The sequence below is a fragment of the Podarcis filfolensis genome (genome assembly GCF_964270895.1).
Source record: "Podarcis filfolensis genome assembly, chromosome: 3".
Lineage (NCBI taxonomy): Eukaryota > Metazoa > Chordata > Lepidosauria > Squamata > Lacertidae > Podarcis > Podarcis filfolensis.
The window spans coordinates 59812632-59828796 of NC_139606.1; the positions used below are offsets into that span (position 1 = coordinate 59812632).

General features: G+C 40.4%; 1 protein-coding gene and 1 long non-coding RNA gene across 3 annotated transcripts in view; one reads left to right on the forward strand and one right to left on the reverse strand.

Moving 5' to 3' along the window:
- Positions 1-16165, forward strand: part of LOC310760040 — a 592410-nt gene that overhangs the window by 523974 nt on the left and 52271 nt on the right. The window lies entirely within an intron of this gene.
- STX7 (syntaxin 7) overlaps positions 5565-16165 on the reverse strand; it is a 28122-nt gene continuing 17521 nt past the window's right edge. For both annotated transcript variants that reach the window (XM_083607841.1, XM_083607842.1), the window contains exons 4-10: positions 15909-15999; positions 14280-14417; positions 12291-12343; positions 11791-11881; positions 10959-11031; positions 9479-9561; positions 5565-7493 (exon numbers count right to left, since the gene is read on the reverse strand). In XM_083607841.1, the coding sequence (XP_083463967.1) occupies positions 7398-7493; positions 9479-9561; positions 10959-11031; positions 11791-11881; positions 12291-12343; positions 14280-14417; positions 15909-15999 (625 nt within the window). In that variant the 3' untranslated portion in view covers positions 5565-7397. The remainder of the gene's footprint in view (positions 7494-9478; positions 9562-10958; positions 11032-11790; positions 11882-12290; positions 12344-14279; positions 14418-15908; positions 16000-16165) is intronic.

The following is a 16165-nucleotide window of genomic DNA, read 5'->3' on the forward strand; positions in this document are numbered from 1 at the left end:
GTATATCCGTCATAACAGTAAAACGTACACACACAGAGATATGTACAGATGTTCCCTTATGTCAAGATGCCTTTCAAGTGCTGGGAAAGAACCTCATCTTTCCAAAACAGCATTTGCTTTAAAGCGTCCCGGCACTGGACTGCTTTCATCTAAAAACTGCAATCAGCTTCAAATATGGGGCGTTTTGAAGCAAAATGTTCTCGCTTTGATACGATTGTGGAAAGTTGTGTTTTAAAGAGATCCTTTCTTAGCTTCTCTAGGGAGTTCACACATAGGAGAGACACACAGCATAGGTAGTAGGCAGAAAAAATGAAGCTGTATTCAAGCCAAATCCAATACAAACTTATGTCATAAATAAATCCCATTTAACTCAGCGGAGTTTACCGGTATTTGTAAATGAACATGTATTGAATTGCACTGTCAGGATGTCAGAAGACATAAAGGAAGGGGCTGAGGGAAGCTTTCTTGCATTAGGGAGGAGCTTCTCACTGAATTTACTGTATGAACTCTAGTCCTGGAAGGGAGTAGGTTCTGGAAAAAGTGAGGAGTTATGATGGGGATATGCAATTCACCAGTAGACTTGGAAACTATGGTTAGGTGATGATGCTACACATCAGAGGCAAAACCCAGTATCTCCTCTGGCTGCCATTTCTTAGCTCCAAATCATCCCAGCGATATTTTTTCTCTCACACCGAATTCTAAAAACCCCAAAACACCGACTAGCCTTTGGCAAACTTAACTAGATTGATATGGCCTGGAGGGGGTAAATTGAGGTTTTGTTTTCATATCTTTTGCTCTTTTTTGTAAGTGTTATTATATATTGGAAGCAATAAAACTATATGTGTTGAGGGCGGGGAATTCTAAAAACATGTTTTTAGCACTCTTCTTTCCTACCCACTGACCCTCTCTGATACTGTAAGCATTCACCCCTTGCTCATACCATTCTCCACTATCTCAGCAAATCTCAGGACCATGGACTTGGTGGTACAACATCCAGTTTGGTCCTCATTCATAGAACTGATGAGAAAAACAGTAAAGCTCTTCACAGCCCGGGGAAAAGGAGGGCCTCCTGTTTTTCAACAGCAATTTATCATGCCTATTAACAGCAGTGTTTTAAAATATATGTTTATTATGCCCTAAGGCAGCTTCTGTGATATTCTCTTTAGGTTAAGTGAGCTCTTTTGAAGTCCTGCAGCCAAAACATAATTGCACATATTTTTTAGTATTTTGAGGGCTACAGTTAAATGATACTGTAGGTGTATGGAACAGCCTTCTGTTGTGTTTTTTTCATTTGAAAAAAAAAGATCATGAGATTGTGATCAGTTGCTGAGGGCATCCTAGTGGTCCCTCTCACCACTATTTCTTTAGTCACATTTGGAGTATCCCATGACTGCATACTACTACTACTACTACTACTACTACTACTACTATTACTACTAGAAAATGTTATGGCATCTGCTGTGTAATGTCCAGATTAGTTTGGAGAAGTTCTGTTAAAGCTTTTTAACAGAACATTGACAACACATAGATGTCCAGCAGAAGTTCTTCACTTGTTAAAAGCAAGCATGAGGAGTTTGTAATCCTGTATGAGGTCCATAAACACAGAGAAGATGCATGCTGCACTAGTGACATGCTTGCCAGGGTCCTGTGACTCCTGGTTTTACAGACATTTCCATAATTGATGTCTTTTTGACTTAGCAGCTAGGAATCTCCTAGGAAGAGTATCCAGAATTTAGTATCCAGAATTTCACCTTCTCACCCCTTGCTTTTTCCTGTAAGACCTATTGCAGTCATTAAGAGTCATCAACAGGCTCATCACAGCTATCTGCCAATCACCCATTCCCACCACCCTTCTGAGTAATACCCCTCCCCACCTTCTCACTATATAGAAGGATCTGGCAACTTCTGTTTCAGTGTATCTGAAGAAGTGTGCATGCACACGAAAGCTCATACCAAGAACTAACTTAGTTGGTCTTTAAGGTACTACTGGAAGGAAAAAAAAATTTTTTGTTTTGACTATGGCAGACCAACACGGCTACCTATCTGTAACCAGAATTTAGCTATCCAGCTAATTTTATTCATTTATTTAATTGCTCCCTGTGAAACATCCTGAAGCTATTTAACAATAAAAAAATCAACAGTACTGTAAAAGGTAAAGGACCCCTAGACAGTTAAGTGCAGTCGAATTCAACTATGGGGTGCAGCGCTCATCTCCACTTTCAGACTAAGGGAGCCAGCATTTGTCCACAGACAGGGAAACATGTGGCCAACATGTCTAAACTGTTTCTGGTGCATGGAACAGCGTGACGAGTGCCCGAGCGCACAAAAACGCTGTTTACCTTCCTGCCACAGCATTACCTATTTATCTACTCATGCTGGAAAGCTTTCAAACTCCTAGGTTGGCAGGATCTGGGACAAAGCAACGGGAGCTCACCTCGTCATGTGGATTCGAACTGCTGACCTTGTAATATTGCAAGCCGAAGAGGTTCAGTGGTTTAGACCACGTCCCAACATATCTAAAAGACAATTTCCAAGTCCAGTACAGGCCCAGGCTAGGATAGAATCCTCCACTTAAAAGGCTAGTTGGGAAAGGAAAATCTTCAACAGGTGCCAAAAAGATAATAGGGGTAGCACCTGTCTGATATGTTATAGGGGTGTGTTGCTGATATGCTTCAAATCTTCAGTCCTAATCTCTGCCTCTAAAGGACTGTGAACTGAAGCCAAATGTTGGAATACTTCTGTCTCTTTTGTCAACTGGTGTATTGCTTAATTTCACTTTGAAGTGTACAGCTTTGGGATCACTTCCTATACTTGTGATTTGATGGACAATAATAATACACCATAAAATGACATTTTTGTGAGCGCATGAGTGAGCCCTGCATTTGCTTGAAACATTTCTGCTTCAGCCTTTACTCTTGTAAGGAAGACTTGGTGTGTTCCACTTCTCCCTCCCTCCCTCTGAGCTGCCAGCTGCATGTGTGGTTCACTCTTTGATAGCAACTCAGGTCTTTAGGACAAGGATGGGGAACTTGTGGTCCTCCAGACAGTTGGACTCCTAACTCTCATCAAACCTAGCTGACATGGCCAATGGTCAGGGATGATGGGAGCTGTGGTCCACCGTCATCTGGAGGGCTGCAGGTTTCCCATCTCCGTAATAGGTCATCAGGTGCAATAGATGCCACTATGTCTCTTTAAACTAGTTTATAGCTTCATCTCCTAGCAAACATGAAAGTATTTACCATTGGAGGTTTCTTGCGGCTACAGGTTACCCAGGGAATATTTACAAGGCTAGTACTTTTCAGAGTCTAAAATAGAATGTAGACATTTTTCAGCCAAGTCTTTTATTTCATTCTAAATAGGTACTTGTGGCTAAGTGACATGTCCAACCCCACCTTCTGACATTAAATCCCAGGTGTTTGATATTGGGTTTAAATATCTAAAGCAAATTGGTACAAATTCCTCTTAAGGAATTAAATTGCAATGTCTGAGGTTTTGCTGTTGCTGTCCTGGAATTAAAATGGTACTTTAAAAAAGAAATCCCTTAAACCCAAAATATGTACAACACAAACTCTCTTAAACTAGTCAAAACAAGTCTTGCCTACTAATGAAGCTGGCAATGAAACAGAAGCCAAAACAAGTCTGGGGATAAAAGGCAATTTCGATATCCACTTTTCATGTGCGTGCAAAGGAAAGGGAGATACTGAGATACAACAAGAAAACAGGAGCCTTTTGGCCTTTTACCTTTGGAAGGTACATTTAAATGATACCACAACATATGATTAGGTGGCTAGGGTTTAAATTGCTGCTCAGACATAAAGCTTCATAAATACGATCCAGGTATAAAGAGCCACATTCTCTTGTGCAGCATGCATTCCTTTATCCCTTCTGTACTGTGGAAGAAGATCTACATAAACATATGCACACATTACTTTTGGGGTAATAAATTAAGGAAAGGTGTGCAAACATCACTTCCCCAAGGGAAGCCCCAATGATGGCAAAACCAGGAGGCTGTAACAACCCTCCGGTTCACGTTGCAATGCATCATTCTGACGTTTCTCCTTCAACTGCACAGGTCACTGAAAGAGCTGTGTGAAATGCATGCTTCCTCAAGGCTAGGCCACTTTTCCATATGTGGAGAAGGGAGTATTTATCACAAGGAATGGGATACAATCAGAGCAAACCCACATATTACGAAGTTCCAAAAAAGCTTACCACTTTCCAAGTGTGTTGTTCGCAAATTGAATGCTGAAGAATCTAGGTAACGAGCATTTGGCACCCCATCTCTCACCCCACGCTATACCCTCAAAAATGGCTGAAAGGGAACATGATTAGTCCAGCCAATTTGGCATAAAAAAACTAGTGGGCATTTATACATTATTCTTGTAAATAAGAAAGGCTGAACTGTAAAATTCTAGAGCAATTTCTCCACAACAGTTGTGGGAACAAAAATACCTCATTGCACATATATTAGAGGACATTTATGGAAAGGTTTCTTACTCATTAGGACTGAGTTTTTTTCATTCCTGCACCCCTTTCCTTTGGTCATAGACAGTACCCCAAGTGACAGGATCTGAGGAGCAGAATGGTGCATCTGTCCCATTGAAAACTACATGGCTAACTTTTTGCTCACCTGAATAATATACCGATGATCAGATACAGTATGGGATTAAGGAGAAATCCAGTTCAGGCTGACTAGCAACCAGGAGGAGTGTTTACTTTCATGTCCATTAGGTTGTTCATTAGCTTAGTTCATCAAAAGCTACTTGTACTAGCATCTTTTTTAAAATGTGCTTATTCTGAATCAGATAGGCTAAATTGATGGACAGAACAGTTGAGCTGCCTTTTGGATTCCCATTACTTCTGAGATGGACAAGGATTCATCCAAACAATAGGTTTTTTGAGCTACTAAACATTGCTCTTTGCCTACAAGCTACTAGGGAACTTGCAAATCATCTTGTAGCTTACAGCATTTTTAAAGCATGTTTCTAATTAGCACTGTAATGCTCTTATTAATTTATATATAGCTGGAAAAGTTAGTGCTGTGTGTTGCTTTTCCTGGATTATGTTCCAGCCTAATGTTGCTTCCTTTCAAAATGCTGACATTTTTTTCTCATTGGTAAGCTGTATGAACAGAAGGCAATTGGCAAAGGAAGGGATGCAGGTGGCGCTGTGGTCTAAACCACTGAGCCTCTTGGGCTTGTTGATCGGAAGGTCGGAGGTTTGAATCCACACAACAGGGTGAACTCCTGTTGCTGTCCCAGCTTCTGCCAACCTAGTAGTTCGAAAGCACACCAGTGCAAGTAGATAAATAGGTACCACTGTGGCGGGAAGCTAAATGGCATTTCCGTGCGCTCTGGCACTCGTCATGGTCCTCTGTGCACCAGAGGTGGTTTAATCATGCTGGACACATGACCCAGAAAACTTTCTGTGGGCAAACACCAGCTCCTTCAGCCTGAAAGCGAGATAAGCGCCACACCCCATAGTTGCCTCTGACTGGACTTAACCATCCAGGGGTCCTTTACCTTTTACCTTTACCTAAATGGCAAAGGACAACCTGCAAAGCATTCACTTTCAAAATTGCCTTTATTTAGATGGTGCAATCCAAATTTAGATTGTAGATACTTTCAGTTTTCCCCAAATCACAAGTCTCAGAGCTTATCATGTAAACATTGCTTCTCTATCAAACTGCATACAAAAGATGTATAAGCTAGAGATAATATTTGTGCAATACATTTTAATTACTTCAATAATATATTAAAAAATAACCTGATTAGTTCGCAGATAACAATGAATAACTTTTCCAATATATGTTACTACAAAATGGAACCAAAAATAATAATAATCAAGTTGTTGCTTTTTTAATAAAAAAAACCTCAGGACTTGAGAGAATTAAATTCAGCTTAATCATCTGGAAGTCAAAACTTTCCAAACTCTGTTCTGGACTCCTAGTACTTACTAATACAATGAGGGATCGATCACTTTGTTAAAAACAGAAACACCAGGTTTGATGTTTATATTGGCCTGAGAGCCCTGAATTCAAGCAGTACACAACTCAGAAATTTCACTAGTCACCATCATATACAGGAATATGAAGACCAAAGTAGTAAAGATAGTGAGGTTATCCATCACCAGATCACCTGATGTTGTTTTTAAAGGGTAAATGCAGAGGCAAACCCTTTTCCCTTCAGATTGGGGCCATGAAATGGGACATGGTGGATCCTGTCCCCATGCTGTATTCCCAATCCAAATGGCTTTCTTCTTCTCAGCTGCTTTGGTCCTGTGGGGGATCTTGTCCAGATGTTCACAAGTATACAAATCCATGATTGTGAATCCCCCACTGCCCCAATCCAGCTGTGTTGCCTTGAGTCACAAACCAACTAAAAACAGTTTTCTAGTTAGGAATGTGTACATTATTGGAGATTCAAATCAGAGAGCCAAGTTTGAAGCTAAGCCACTATACATATTAATTTCGCCCGTATACTTTAAACTTCAAATACCTAACAAGTACATAAATTAAGGTGCAAATCTTAGCTAATTTTTAAATGTATTCCAAAGACTTATCTTTTAAAGATAAGTACAAACACACAGCCTATCATTATCAAACCCTTTTTTGCTAGATTAGCCTTTGCCAAGTTTGCTGATACCCAGTATCAGGTTTTAATATCAAAATATGAAGAGAAAGATACCGTTCTTTTGTAAAACAGAAAATGCACATTTAGTCCAAAAAAGTTTCAGAAAGATTAAGTCAGAAAGGTAACAACCGAAGCAAGGCTCCAACCTCCAGTAACCCAGTTATTAGATTTCAACTGTGCAGAGAGTCAGTCAGTGGAAAGAGATTTCCACTAGTTTATGGAAAGAAATCCTTGGGACTGTGTGTGTGTGTGATCTCAGAAATGAGAAATGTTTCACTTAGTCCAGAGATACAGGTTAATATTAACAGTCATTGAAAGTGATTGATGAATGAATTGTTGCAGTAAATTAACTTGGCCCTATAAAGTTGGGGGTTAAGCTGACATATCAAACAGCGCGTTTGACAATTTGCATCCTGCTCACAAGCCCCTCTATGATGCCTCTAAAGGGTTCAGCTGAATGACCTTGCAAGACAACTCTGTGTGTATGTGAAAGCCTGGCCTACTTGATCAACAGATCCACACCTGGAGGTAAAGAGAAGAGTAGTAAGCACCATATAAGAAGTTGCCTATACCTTGATCGAGTATTGGCAAGTTACATTGCCGCGATGAATTCAAATTAATTGTACTACACAAGCTGAGGGGGAAGCACTCGTGGATTAAAAATGCATCTTGTGACAAAGCAGAAGTGATAAAGATGGGCACATCATTTACTGAACAGCTTCACAATGAGACATGACTGGAAACTCTACTACGTAATTTAGCACATCATGATTTTGTTATTCCCCAGATGATGAGGCCAAGGATAGTTGCTCCTGCAACAAGCACAAGAATGAGGATACACAATTTCTTGCGGGACTTGCGCTGTGGAGAAGCAAAAGAGGAGATTGTCAGCGTAGAAATTCCTGAACTAAACGGTTCAAAGTGTTCCATCGTCAGATGATCTACCATCCAGTTCTCACCGGTGGCATGGAAAATTGTGTTTAAACCTTTCAGACTTCAGGTGGGGATACCCATGGTTTGAATATTGCTCTTCCATTTGAAGCAAATTCCCTCCACATAGAAAACTCAACATTAACAAAACCCTACAGAACCCAAAACTGAGTCAGTTCACATGTTTCGTTGAGAGACAGAGTGCAAGTTGAGAACTTGCAAGTTAGAGGTCTCTGGGGATTTCAAGCTAGCAATCATGCAATCCTAACCGTGTCTACTCAGAAATAAGTCCTACAGAATTCAATGCAATTTACTGTTAGACAAATTGGGTTAGAATTGCAGCCTTAGTCACTGTTTAGATTTACAGAAAAGACTAAGTTATAGGCACTCAATAGTTTGCTTTTAAAACCTGAAATACCCCAACTCATAGGGAAACTTATTAAAATTTGTGGTACTTAAATCTCTCAACAACTTTTTAGATTACACATGACTTATTCTGCTCATAAAAAGAATAATCTTACTACTGGGGAATCAGAACTAAGTAGGTTTGAGGAGTGTAACATTCACAACTGTACTAAAGTTAGTTTTTATAAATACTATACATGTGATGGGACAGTGTCCAATAAAAGTGAGAGCACACCTCTTAAAAGCCACTTGCTTTCCATTTCAGTGCAGTGTATTAAATAGGTTCATGGTCATTACGGTTAACAAATGTTTTCAGTCTGTGCCTCAGGGCTGTCCCCGGGTCAGCAGTCCTGGGCTTCCCCTTCCTTAAGGGCTTTTGCATGGCTGAAATGTATCCTTGAACTGGGATCATAGTTCTTGCTTGCCTGGAGATAGGATGGTTTTGTGTGTGTAGAGATCTCTTGACCTTCTTACGATTGCAACACATGACTCTTACTGTACAAAGGTAAAAGTCGCATTTGTTGCTCTAGCCACTTTGGTCTCTGTTCCCACCCACTTTTTGCTTTTGCTGCATCCCCTGAACTTTGACCATGATGGAATGCAGTCCTCAGCCTGAGAAATGTTCCCCAATACTGTACTACATTATCAGGCTTGCTGCTTGAGACTGCTTTTAGATTGGGCCTTATCCTCGAAGGCCCAAGTGGCACCTGTGGATCAAACTGCATTTCCCCAACTTAGCTATCCATGAAAAGTTGCAACAAACTGCTTGCTACAGTTATCCATCTTCTGGTCATGGCATGGTTTAATGTAGTGCACTCTACATGGAGCTGCCTTCAAAGGCTTTCTGCCTGTCCAAAAGGAGCTGGCAAGGCTTCTGGTGTGTGAGTGTAATTCAAAGTGATGGTTTTGATTTAAAACCCAAGATGGCCATGCCTCAAAGCATCTGAAGGACCACCTTCTCATATAATTCCCTTGTCATATCTGCACTGGAAGTCCTTCTCTGGATCCCTCCACTTTTTTGAGATAAGGCAGCTGGTGATTAAATTGTTGCTGGCACCCATCTGTCTTTGAAGACGATGGAGCAATGTGCATTGGAGGTTGAAAGATGGGTCCTTTTCTGTTTCAGCACCACACATCTGCAACCCATCCTGTGGAACCAAGAGGTCTGCTTGTTGCCTTCTGGGTCAGCATTCAGGAACCGTACAAAGATATTCCTGTCCATGCATGATTTTGAGTGGTGTATATTTGTGCTTTAACTCATCCTGCCTCCCTTATTACAAATGGAATGTTTAGTATGTGTGTGTTTTTTAATACGATTGTAAACTGCTCTGATTTTTTTGTTGGAAAAGCAGAGCATTAAAAATGATCATTAAAAATATGGCCTAGAGGAGAGTGAGTCACCTGTACCTCACATTGCTAGCCTCTTAGTAAGTCTGAGAATTAAGCTTCAATTTTTTAATCAAAGGATGGAAAATTCCCAACATAATCTAGCTGCTTCTGCTCATATTTACCTGGTAGTCTGCTGCTCTAGACAACTGCTGATTTGCTTGCTGGACATGGACTTCAGCCGTTTCTACATTGGCTTCTATGCTGTCTTTGAGGAGAAAAATAAACCACAGAGACTTTAATCTGAAGGCAGAGTGAAATTCTCAGTAACAGATAGAGATTGCTCTGGAACCTTACATCTTTAGTCCTGTTACTTGACTATGACACAGGAAAGGGGGGGGGGGAAATCCTAAGCACACTTACTTGCAAGAACGTTTAGCTGAAATAAACCAGGAAAAAACTACAGGTAACAAAGGACATGGGGCGGATGGTGGCTCATTCAGCTTAACACATACACCCTCCCGACAATACCAGCCCATTGACATCACACCCCTGCAACCTGGGCGTCTGGCTAGCATGGAAAGGGCTATGGTGATCCAACTGGCTGATTCACATACCAGTCAGATGCACAGGCAGTTCTGATGGGAGGCTGCTACATGTGTGGGCAGCAAGGGGCAGCCCCTGCAGTCCTTTGACTTGCCTTGCACTTTCTTCCAACATGGGAGTGCGGAATTACCTGAGCCTCCACCTGAGATCATTACAATGTGCATTATTTGCTCCTGCTGGCAGCAGTCAAAGATGAGGCATTGGCAGGGACATACATATTGTACTGATACTGGGACATGAGACAAGTTGAACTACACATTACAGTGGGTAACTTTAAGTAGTGGAAGGGTGGGACTCAATGCAGAATCATCATTTTTAATGGCAGCCCTCTACTGTCCTCCCCCTTTTCTTTTCTTTTTAAAGGTGTGATTCCACTCCTACTAAATGTGCTTAGGATTTTTCACCCCAACTAATAGGCTTCGGTTACACATGCAGAGAAGGAAAACGTAAGCTATTTCCCCAAGGTATGATCATAACCAACTTGTGGAAACAGACTGTATCCTGGACAAAAATGATTGCCACCATGGTGGCAGTGCTCACCCACTCCATATGCAGGCACAGTTTTTCTTTTTTCTTTTTTTTTTTAAAAAAATCTGTTTAAAAGTCCAGCTCCTTCCTGAGCTTAATGTATAGGTCTATAAAATGTATACTTAAAACATAGATTTTTCTTATGCATAATGCTTTTTCTGTCAACTCTTCATTCTGAACATGCTCTGAATTTAATCCTAGGAGGGCACAGCTCCTTTGAAATCTGAAAAGCTGTCAAGAACCATGTAAGTTGTAATACAAGAAACCAAGCTGAAGTACACTTTTCCCACAACAAAACAGAACAGCCCCTTAAGCACATTTCATATTGTATCTCTTTTAGCCTGAAATATAAGGCAGCTACACGTCAGTTAATAAAATCCAGAAGGTGCATGGGCATATTCAGATTCCTCACAAGCCAAATTTTGACTAACCAGATGATTGGGAAACAGCTAACTCTAGCTTTTATCAAATTACTGGGAAATTTCTAGATGCTAACTGAATCCAGCTACTGTGCCCAAATGTTATGCTTACCTATCACATCTCCTTGTTCATGAATCATCATCCCCAAATCTTTAAATATTTCATTAATATCCAAAATGTCTGCCTGTAAACACAGAAGATGTTCATGTTTATACATCTCCAACAGCACTTAGCACAACTGCAGGAGTTCACTCCCAGCAACGTGTAGGAAAAAAATGGAAAAAGTGACAGGACAAATGGTTGGGGGAAAGAGATGGTTGGACTACGAAACCACAAAACAGCAAGCAGCACACACAAATCCTTTAACATTCACCATGTTACTTTTAACATATCTGGAAAACAAATTGGATGTCATGTGTTTGCATATGGAATGTTTTAGCTAATTAATTAGGGTATAACCACAATCAGTTCCAGTCCAGATAGCTTTGTGTTAACGAGACAACTCTGTGCAATCCATGTCTTTTTAAAGGTACAATCTAGTCTCCCTGTTTTAGCTAGATAAATCAGAGGTGTAATTCCTCCAATGAAATCAATAGGATCAAGTGGACCTAGACTGTGACATTTAGCAAAACATAAATAAATCGTTATCTTTACTTAGACACTGTTTCACTCCATTTATGGTTTAGGAATTAAAATTCTGAAATATAGATGTACTTTGGTGAGCATGGTTCACTAGGTGGAGCAGGATAAGACCTTTTCTTTGGTTTTAGAAACTGACATTCAATCAATCAATCACATGGAAGCACAAAACTTAAAGGCAACAAATACTGGGATAGGGAGAACCAATACCACAAGAGAAGTTTTTTAAAATACACTGTCAAATTAAGGAAAGAAAATTCCGCTCTTGATCTCAGTGCATTTCTAAACTTTGCCCTCTGCTCACCTCAAGCTGCCTGATGGCAGACTCTCTCTCCTCAATAAGACGAAGGTCATCTTCTGTGATTTCTTCTTCTAGTACTTGGGTCTGAGGCTGGCTATAAGTTAAAGCACACAGGATATCCAAGCAGATTATTAATTAATATGCTTTACACAGGAACGTTGATTGCTAGCTGCCACTGGCAACCAGATTTTGGGACCTATTTGAATACCACACACAGTACCCACCGAGTGAAAGTCATTAATGGAAGCTCTTAAGAGGAAATACATATAAAAGCTGTTAAGTTTTTCTAACAGAACAATGCAGGATTAAGATCACATCACACTTTGGCAATGAAAGAACCACATTTATGACACCTCATTAAAAAAAAAAAGCTTCTACAGGTTTTATTGCCTACTTGTGAGTGATTTTAGAATTTATAGCAATATTATGTGCGCACACAGTTTTTTACCTAGTTTACTTAATTCAATAAATGAAACAATGTCAGGTTTTACAGCACTTCCTACCTGTCCCAGGACACAAGTGTTCCTTCTTTGTAGCTTTCCTCTGGGGCACCACCCTGCAAAGTTAAGAGATGGAAAAACAACTTATTCTGAGGCATGGAATTACATCTGCTACAATATGACACATCCACAAAAAAGAAGGTATAAGGAAAAAGGAAAAGTTGGATCAGCCCAATTTAATTTGTGTTATATCCTTAGCACTCCCTGAAGGGGAAAAAGTAATGCAATTGCAGGTGTAAGCTTCTACACTAGGGGGGGAAATGACACTGGAATAAATGCTTGCCCAGTTTTGGACTATTCCTCCCTAAACATTCCTCCCTAAACATTCCTCCCTAAACATTCCTCCCTAAACATTGTTTAGGAAGACTCCCCAGAACGGTTTCTGGGGTGGCTGTAGCTGGAGTGGAAAAAAGAAGAGGGAAAACTTCCTTCTGTGAACTTCTTCAACTTAACTCATCTTAGGATCCAAGTCAATGTCCCCCCCCCCCAAAAAAAAATCAGTAAAAACAGAAAAGAAGCAAGACCACTTCAGTGTCATAACACTTCTTAGAACCACCTTAACTTCTTGCTCACATTAGGTTGGTCTCGGCCCTGCTAGATCTGCATACCCACCATACCCAACAGCTATGGAATATTTAATGCACAAAGTAAAGCAGCCATGATAGAATAAGATGGATGAATTTATATTCTCTTAGGCAGTGCTTTTTTTCTTTAAAAAATGTTTAGGGGTACTCTCATTTTCCTACTCATATTGAAATGCTGCCCCTCAATGAGGCCAAACTTAGATTCACAAAATGTTTAGGGGTATGTGCACCCCTGCGTCCGCCCCCCCCCCCGAAAAAAAGCACTGATCTTAGGACTCAGCTAGACAGGTAAAGAAGAAGCGATTTATATGTGTTGTGCCACCAGATGGCGACGTGAAGTCCTGTTTTTCTCTACCTGTTTTCCCTGTTTAAACTTACAACGCTTTAAACTGAAACGCTTCTAGATCCAGCCTTGGGTGTCAATTCTTGCAAAAGCTTATTTCACCTTTATGCTAGATTCTGCTGCCGTAGATGCTACTAGCTGAGACCTGTTTGCAATTATGTGGAGTATCACATGGTAATTCCTACTCACGTAAATATCAGTCAGCTTCAGATCAACAAACATGAGAAACCACACCGTGTTCCCCAGGCAATTGCCCGCAAAGCCACATGCTGACAAAATCAGGCATTCTGACAGGGTCTTCTGGGTCCTGCATGCTGTTGTATTCAAACCCAACTTTGACCACATGAAAGCTTCCCTTGTTTTATTCCACCCCGACCAAAAAGCTCCACCCTTGCTTGCGGGCCTAGGAGATTATCTGGTGCTTTAATAATAACAATTTAAAAAGCCACGACTTTTTGTTGCAGGTGAAATTCAAGAGCTTGTCATTCATTTCACAAATGGAGCTTAGCAACTGACTGCATGTGAAACACACATTTCACCATGCATCCTAATATGGAGATAACTGCTAAAGTAGTATTAGAGTAGATAAATGATAAATTCTACCCTGATTCCTCCATTAGTCTATGTAATTTGTTTATTTTAAAAAAATTATGTACCACGTGATTGTAAGAAAACCCTCAAAGCGGTTTATAAAAGGTTAAACAGTATAACCAAGCAAGATTTACAAACCTACTTTAAAACATGCAAAAGTTAAAACACTGAAACAGATTTTATACAGTGGTACCTAGGTTTTTGAACAGAGTGTGTTCCGGGAGTCCGTTCGACTCCCGGAACCATTTGAAAACCCAAGTGTGGCTTCTGATTGGCTGCAGGAGCATCCTGCAGCCAATCAAAAGCTGTGGAAGCTGCACCAGACGTTTGGCTTCCGAAAATTGTTCAAAAACCAGAACACTAACTTCCAGGTTTTGATCGTTCAGGAGCCGATTTTTTTCGGGAGCCAAGGCATTTGGCTTCCAAGGTACAACTGTAAATGGAAACATCACACATACATTGGTATATACTTACCGATACCCTAGAGCTGGCTCGCACTCTGGCTACAAATTCTCTCTCTTTCTCAGCAGCTTGTCTTTGGACCCTCTGGAAATTTGTCAGTGCTGTAGTGAACTCATTTACAAGTCGGTCCTTCTGTATTTTTCTCTGACGCTAAGGGGCAAAATGTAATATATATTACATATGTGATAAAATGAGATAAATTTATTGTACAGTTGTTATTTAACTGGCCCGGAGTCAGTCATCTGTTTATTATTCAGTGCAGGAGTTTTCTACAAGCTGCTGAACAGAAGCAGCATATATGACTGCACATTTCATTAAGACAGACATCAAGTAAGGTCAGGGGCGATATGGACAAAAGTATTCTACACATGGATGCATCCCTGCTCTCTTTTCAACTATACAGTGTGATGAACACACATTTATCTAAGTTGTGGAAGGGCATTTTATTATTGCAAAGCCTCTGGCCACTGAATGGTGCTTTTTATGACGCCAAAGCCTCGCACATCAAGGCTTTGGAATGGATCGCAGTGAAAGTCCAGCACTTGCACAGACAGGTGGACAATTACAGCAATTTTAAGTAGCGCCATGCCAGAGCAGGCTCACATGTACACCCCTTCCCCTGAGTGGGACCCACAGTAAATATCTGCAATTAATATGCATTAATGATAGTGTAAAGGGCTTCATCGCTAAGCAACAGTTCAAAATTGGCACCCCGTAGCTATCCCCTAGTCCATGCTGGGTTCTAGCTTCTGACAAAGAGGCAAGAGAGGCAGTCATTTAAACCAGTGGTGCCCCACCTAAGCACTACTCTATGAGAGAAATTTTGTGCTGTGTGTCCTGTAGCATAAAAATGCCACCAGTATGACAGTGGTGAGATGACTGGCAAAATAATTTCCCCCGGAGTTAACATGACGACGCCTCAATTTTTAACACGATAAAGAAGAAGCTGAAGGAGAATGCTATATAATTGCACATATTTTGAGCAAGTGGGAACCTGCAGCTCTCTAGATATTGTTGGACTCCAACTCCCAACAGCCTCAGCCAGCATGGCCAACGTTCAGGGATAATGTCCGTTGTATTCCAACAATATCTGGAGGGCTACAGGCTCCCCACCAATGAAGTAGTGCTGGATTTCCTCTGCTTTTATTCCTTCCTCAAAGCCAAACGCAGGCAGACCTGTACTCTTTTTGATGGAACAAAGTAATGAGAAAATAATAAGCTATTTGTTAGCATGGCTGTTCATAAGAATGAAAGACAACTGCCCTGAAATGAATGTTGATTTCATTTCCCCATATAATACCATACAAGCACACTCACAGTTAAGACAAAAATGTCCAAGTTCTGCACATATTTAGACTGCTTAAACCCCACTGAAGTCAATAGGATTTAAGCAGCCTAACTGTGCACAGGATTGCAGTCAAAATGATTAAAATGATCATAATCCAAGTGCCTGTACCAAAGTAAATCCTATAATCCTAGTAGTTCAAAAAATACTTGGCCTCTTAATTATACTACAAACCAAGTTCCATTAATGTATTTTGCTTGATATGCCTCGGGAGTAAAATGTTTTCAAACACACATGGCAGAAATGAAAAAGGCAGTTTTAGGTTTTTTTTATAAAAAAATAACACATTTTTATACCTGCTCGCTTATTGAAGGCAGAGATCCAAACTCCTTAATGTATTTGTCTGTCTCTTTGGCAAGTTGGTTTGTATACTGCTGCTTCTGCTGCCTAAAACAGAAAGTTATAGCTGAGTGACTGGATTACTCAACCAACGTTTTTACTCCATTGCTGAATATCTTTAGAAATAAATCTTCAGGAAAGGCACATATATTATTTAATATTTGCAAAATAACTGCTGGTTCCACTTCTGTAGAAACCAAGAATGAAGAATTGA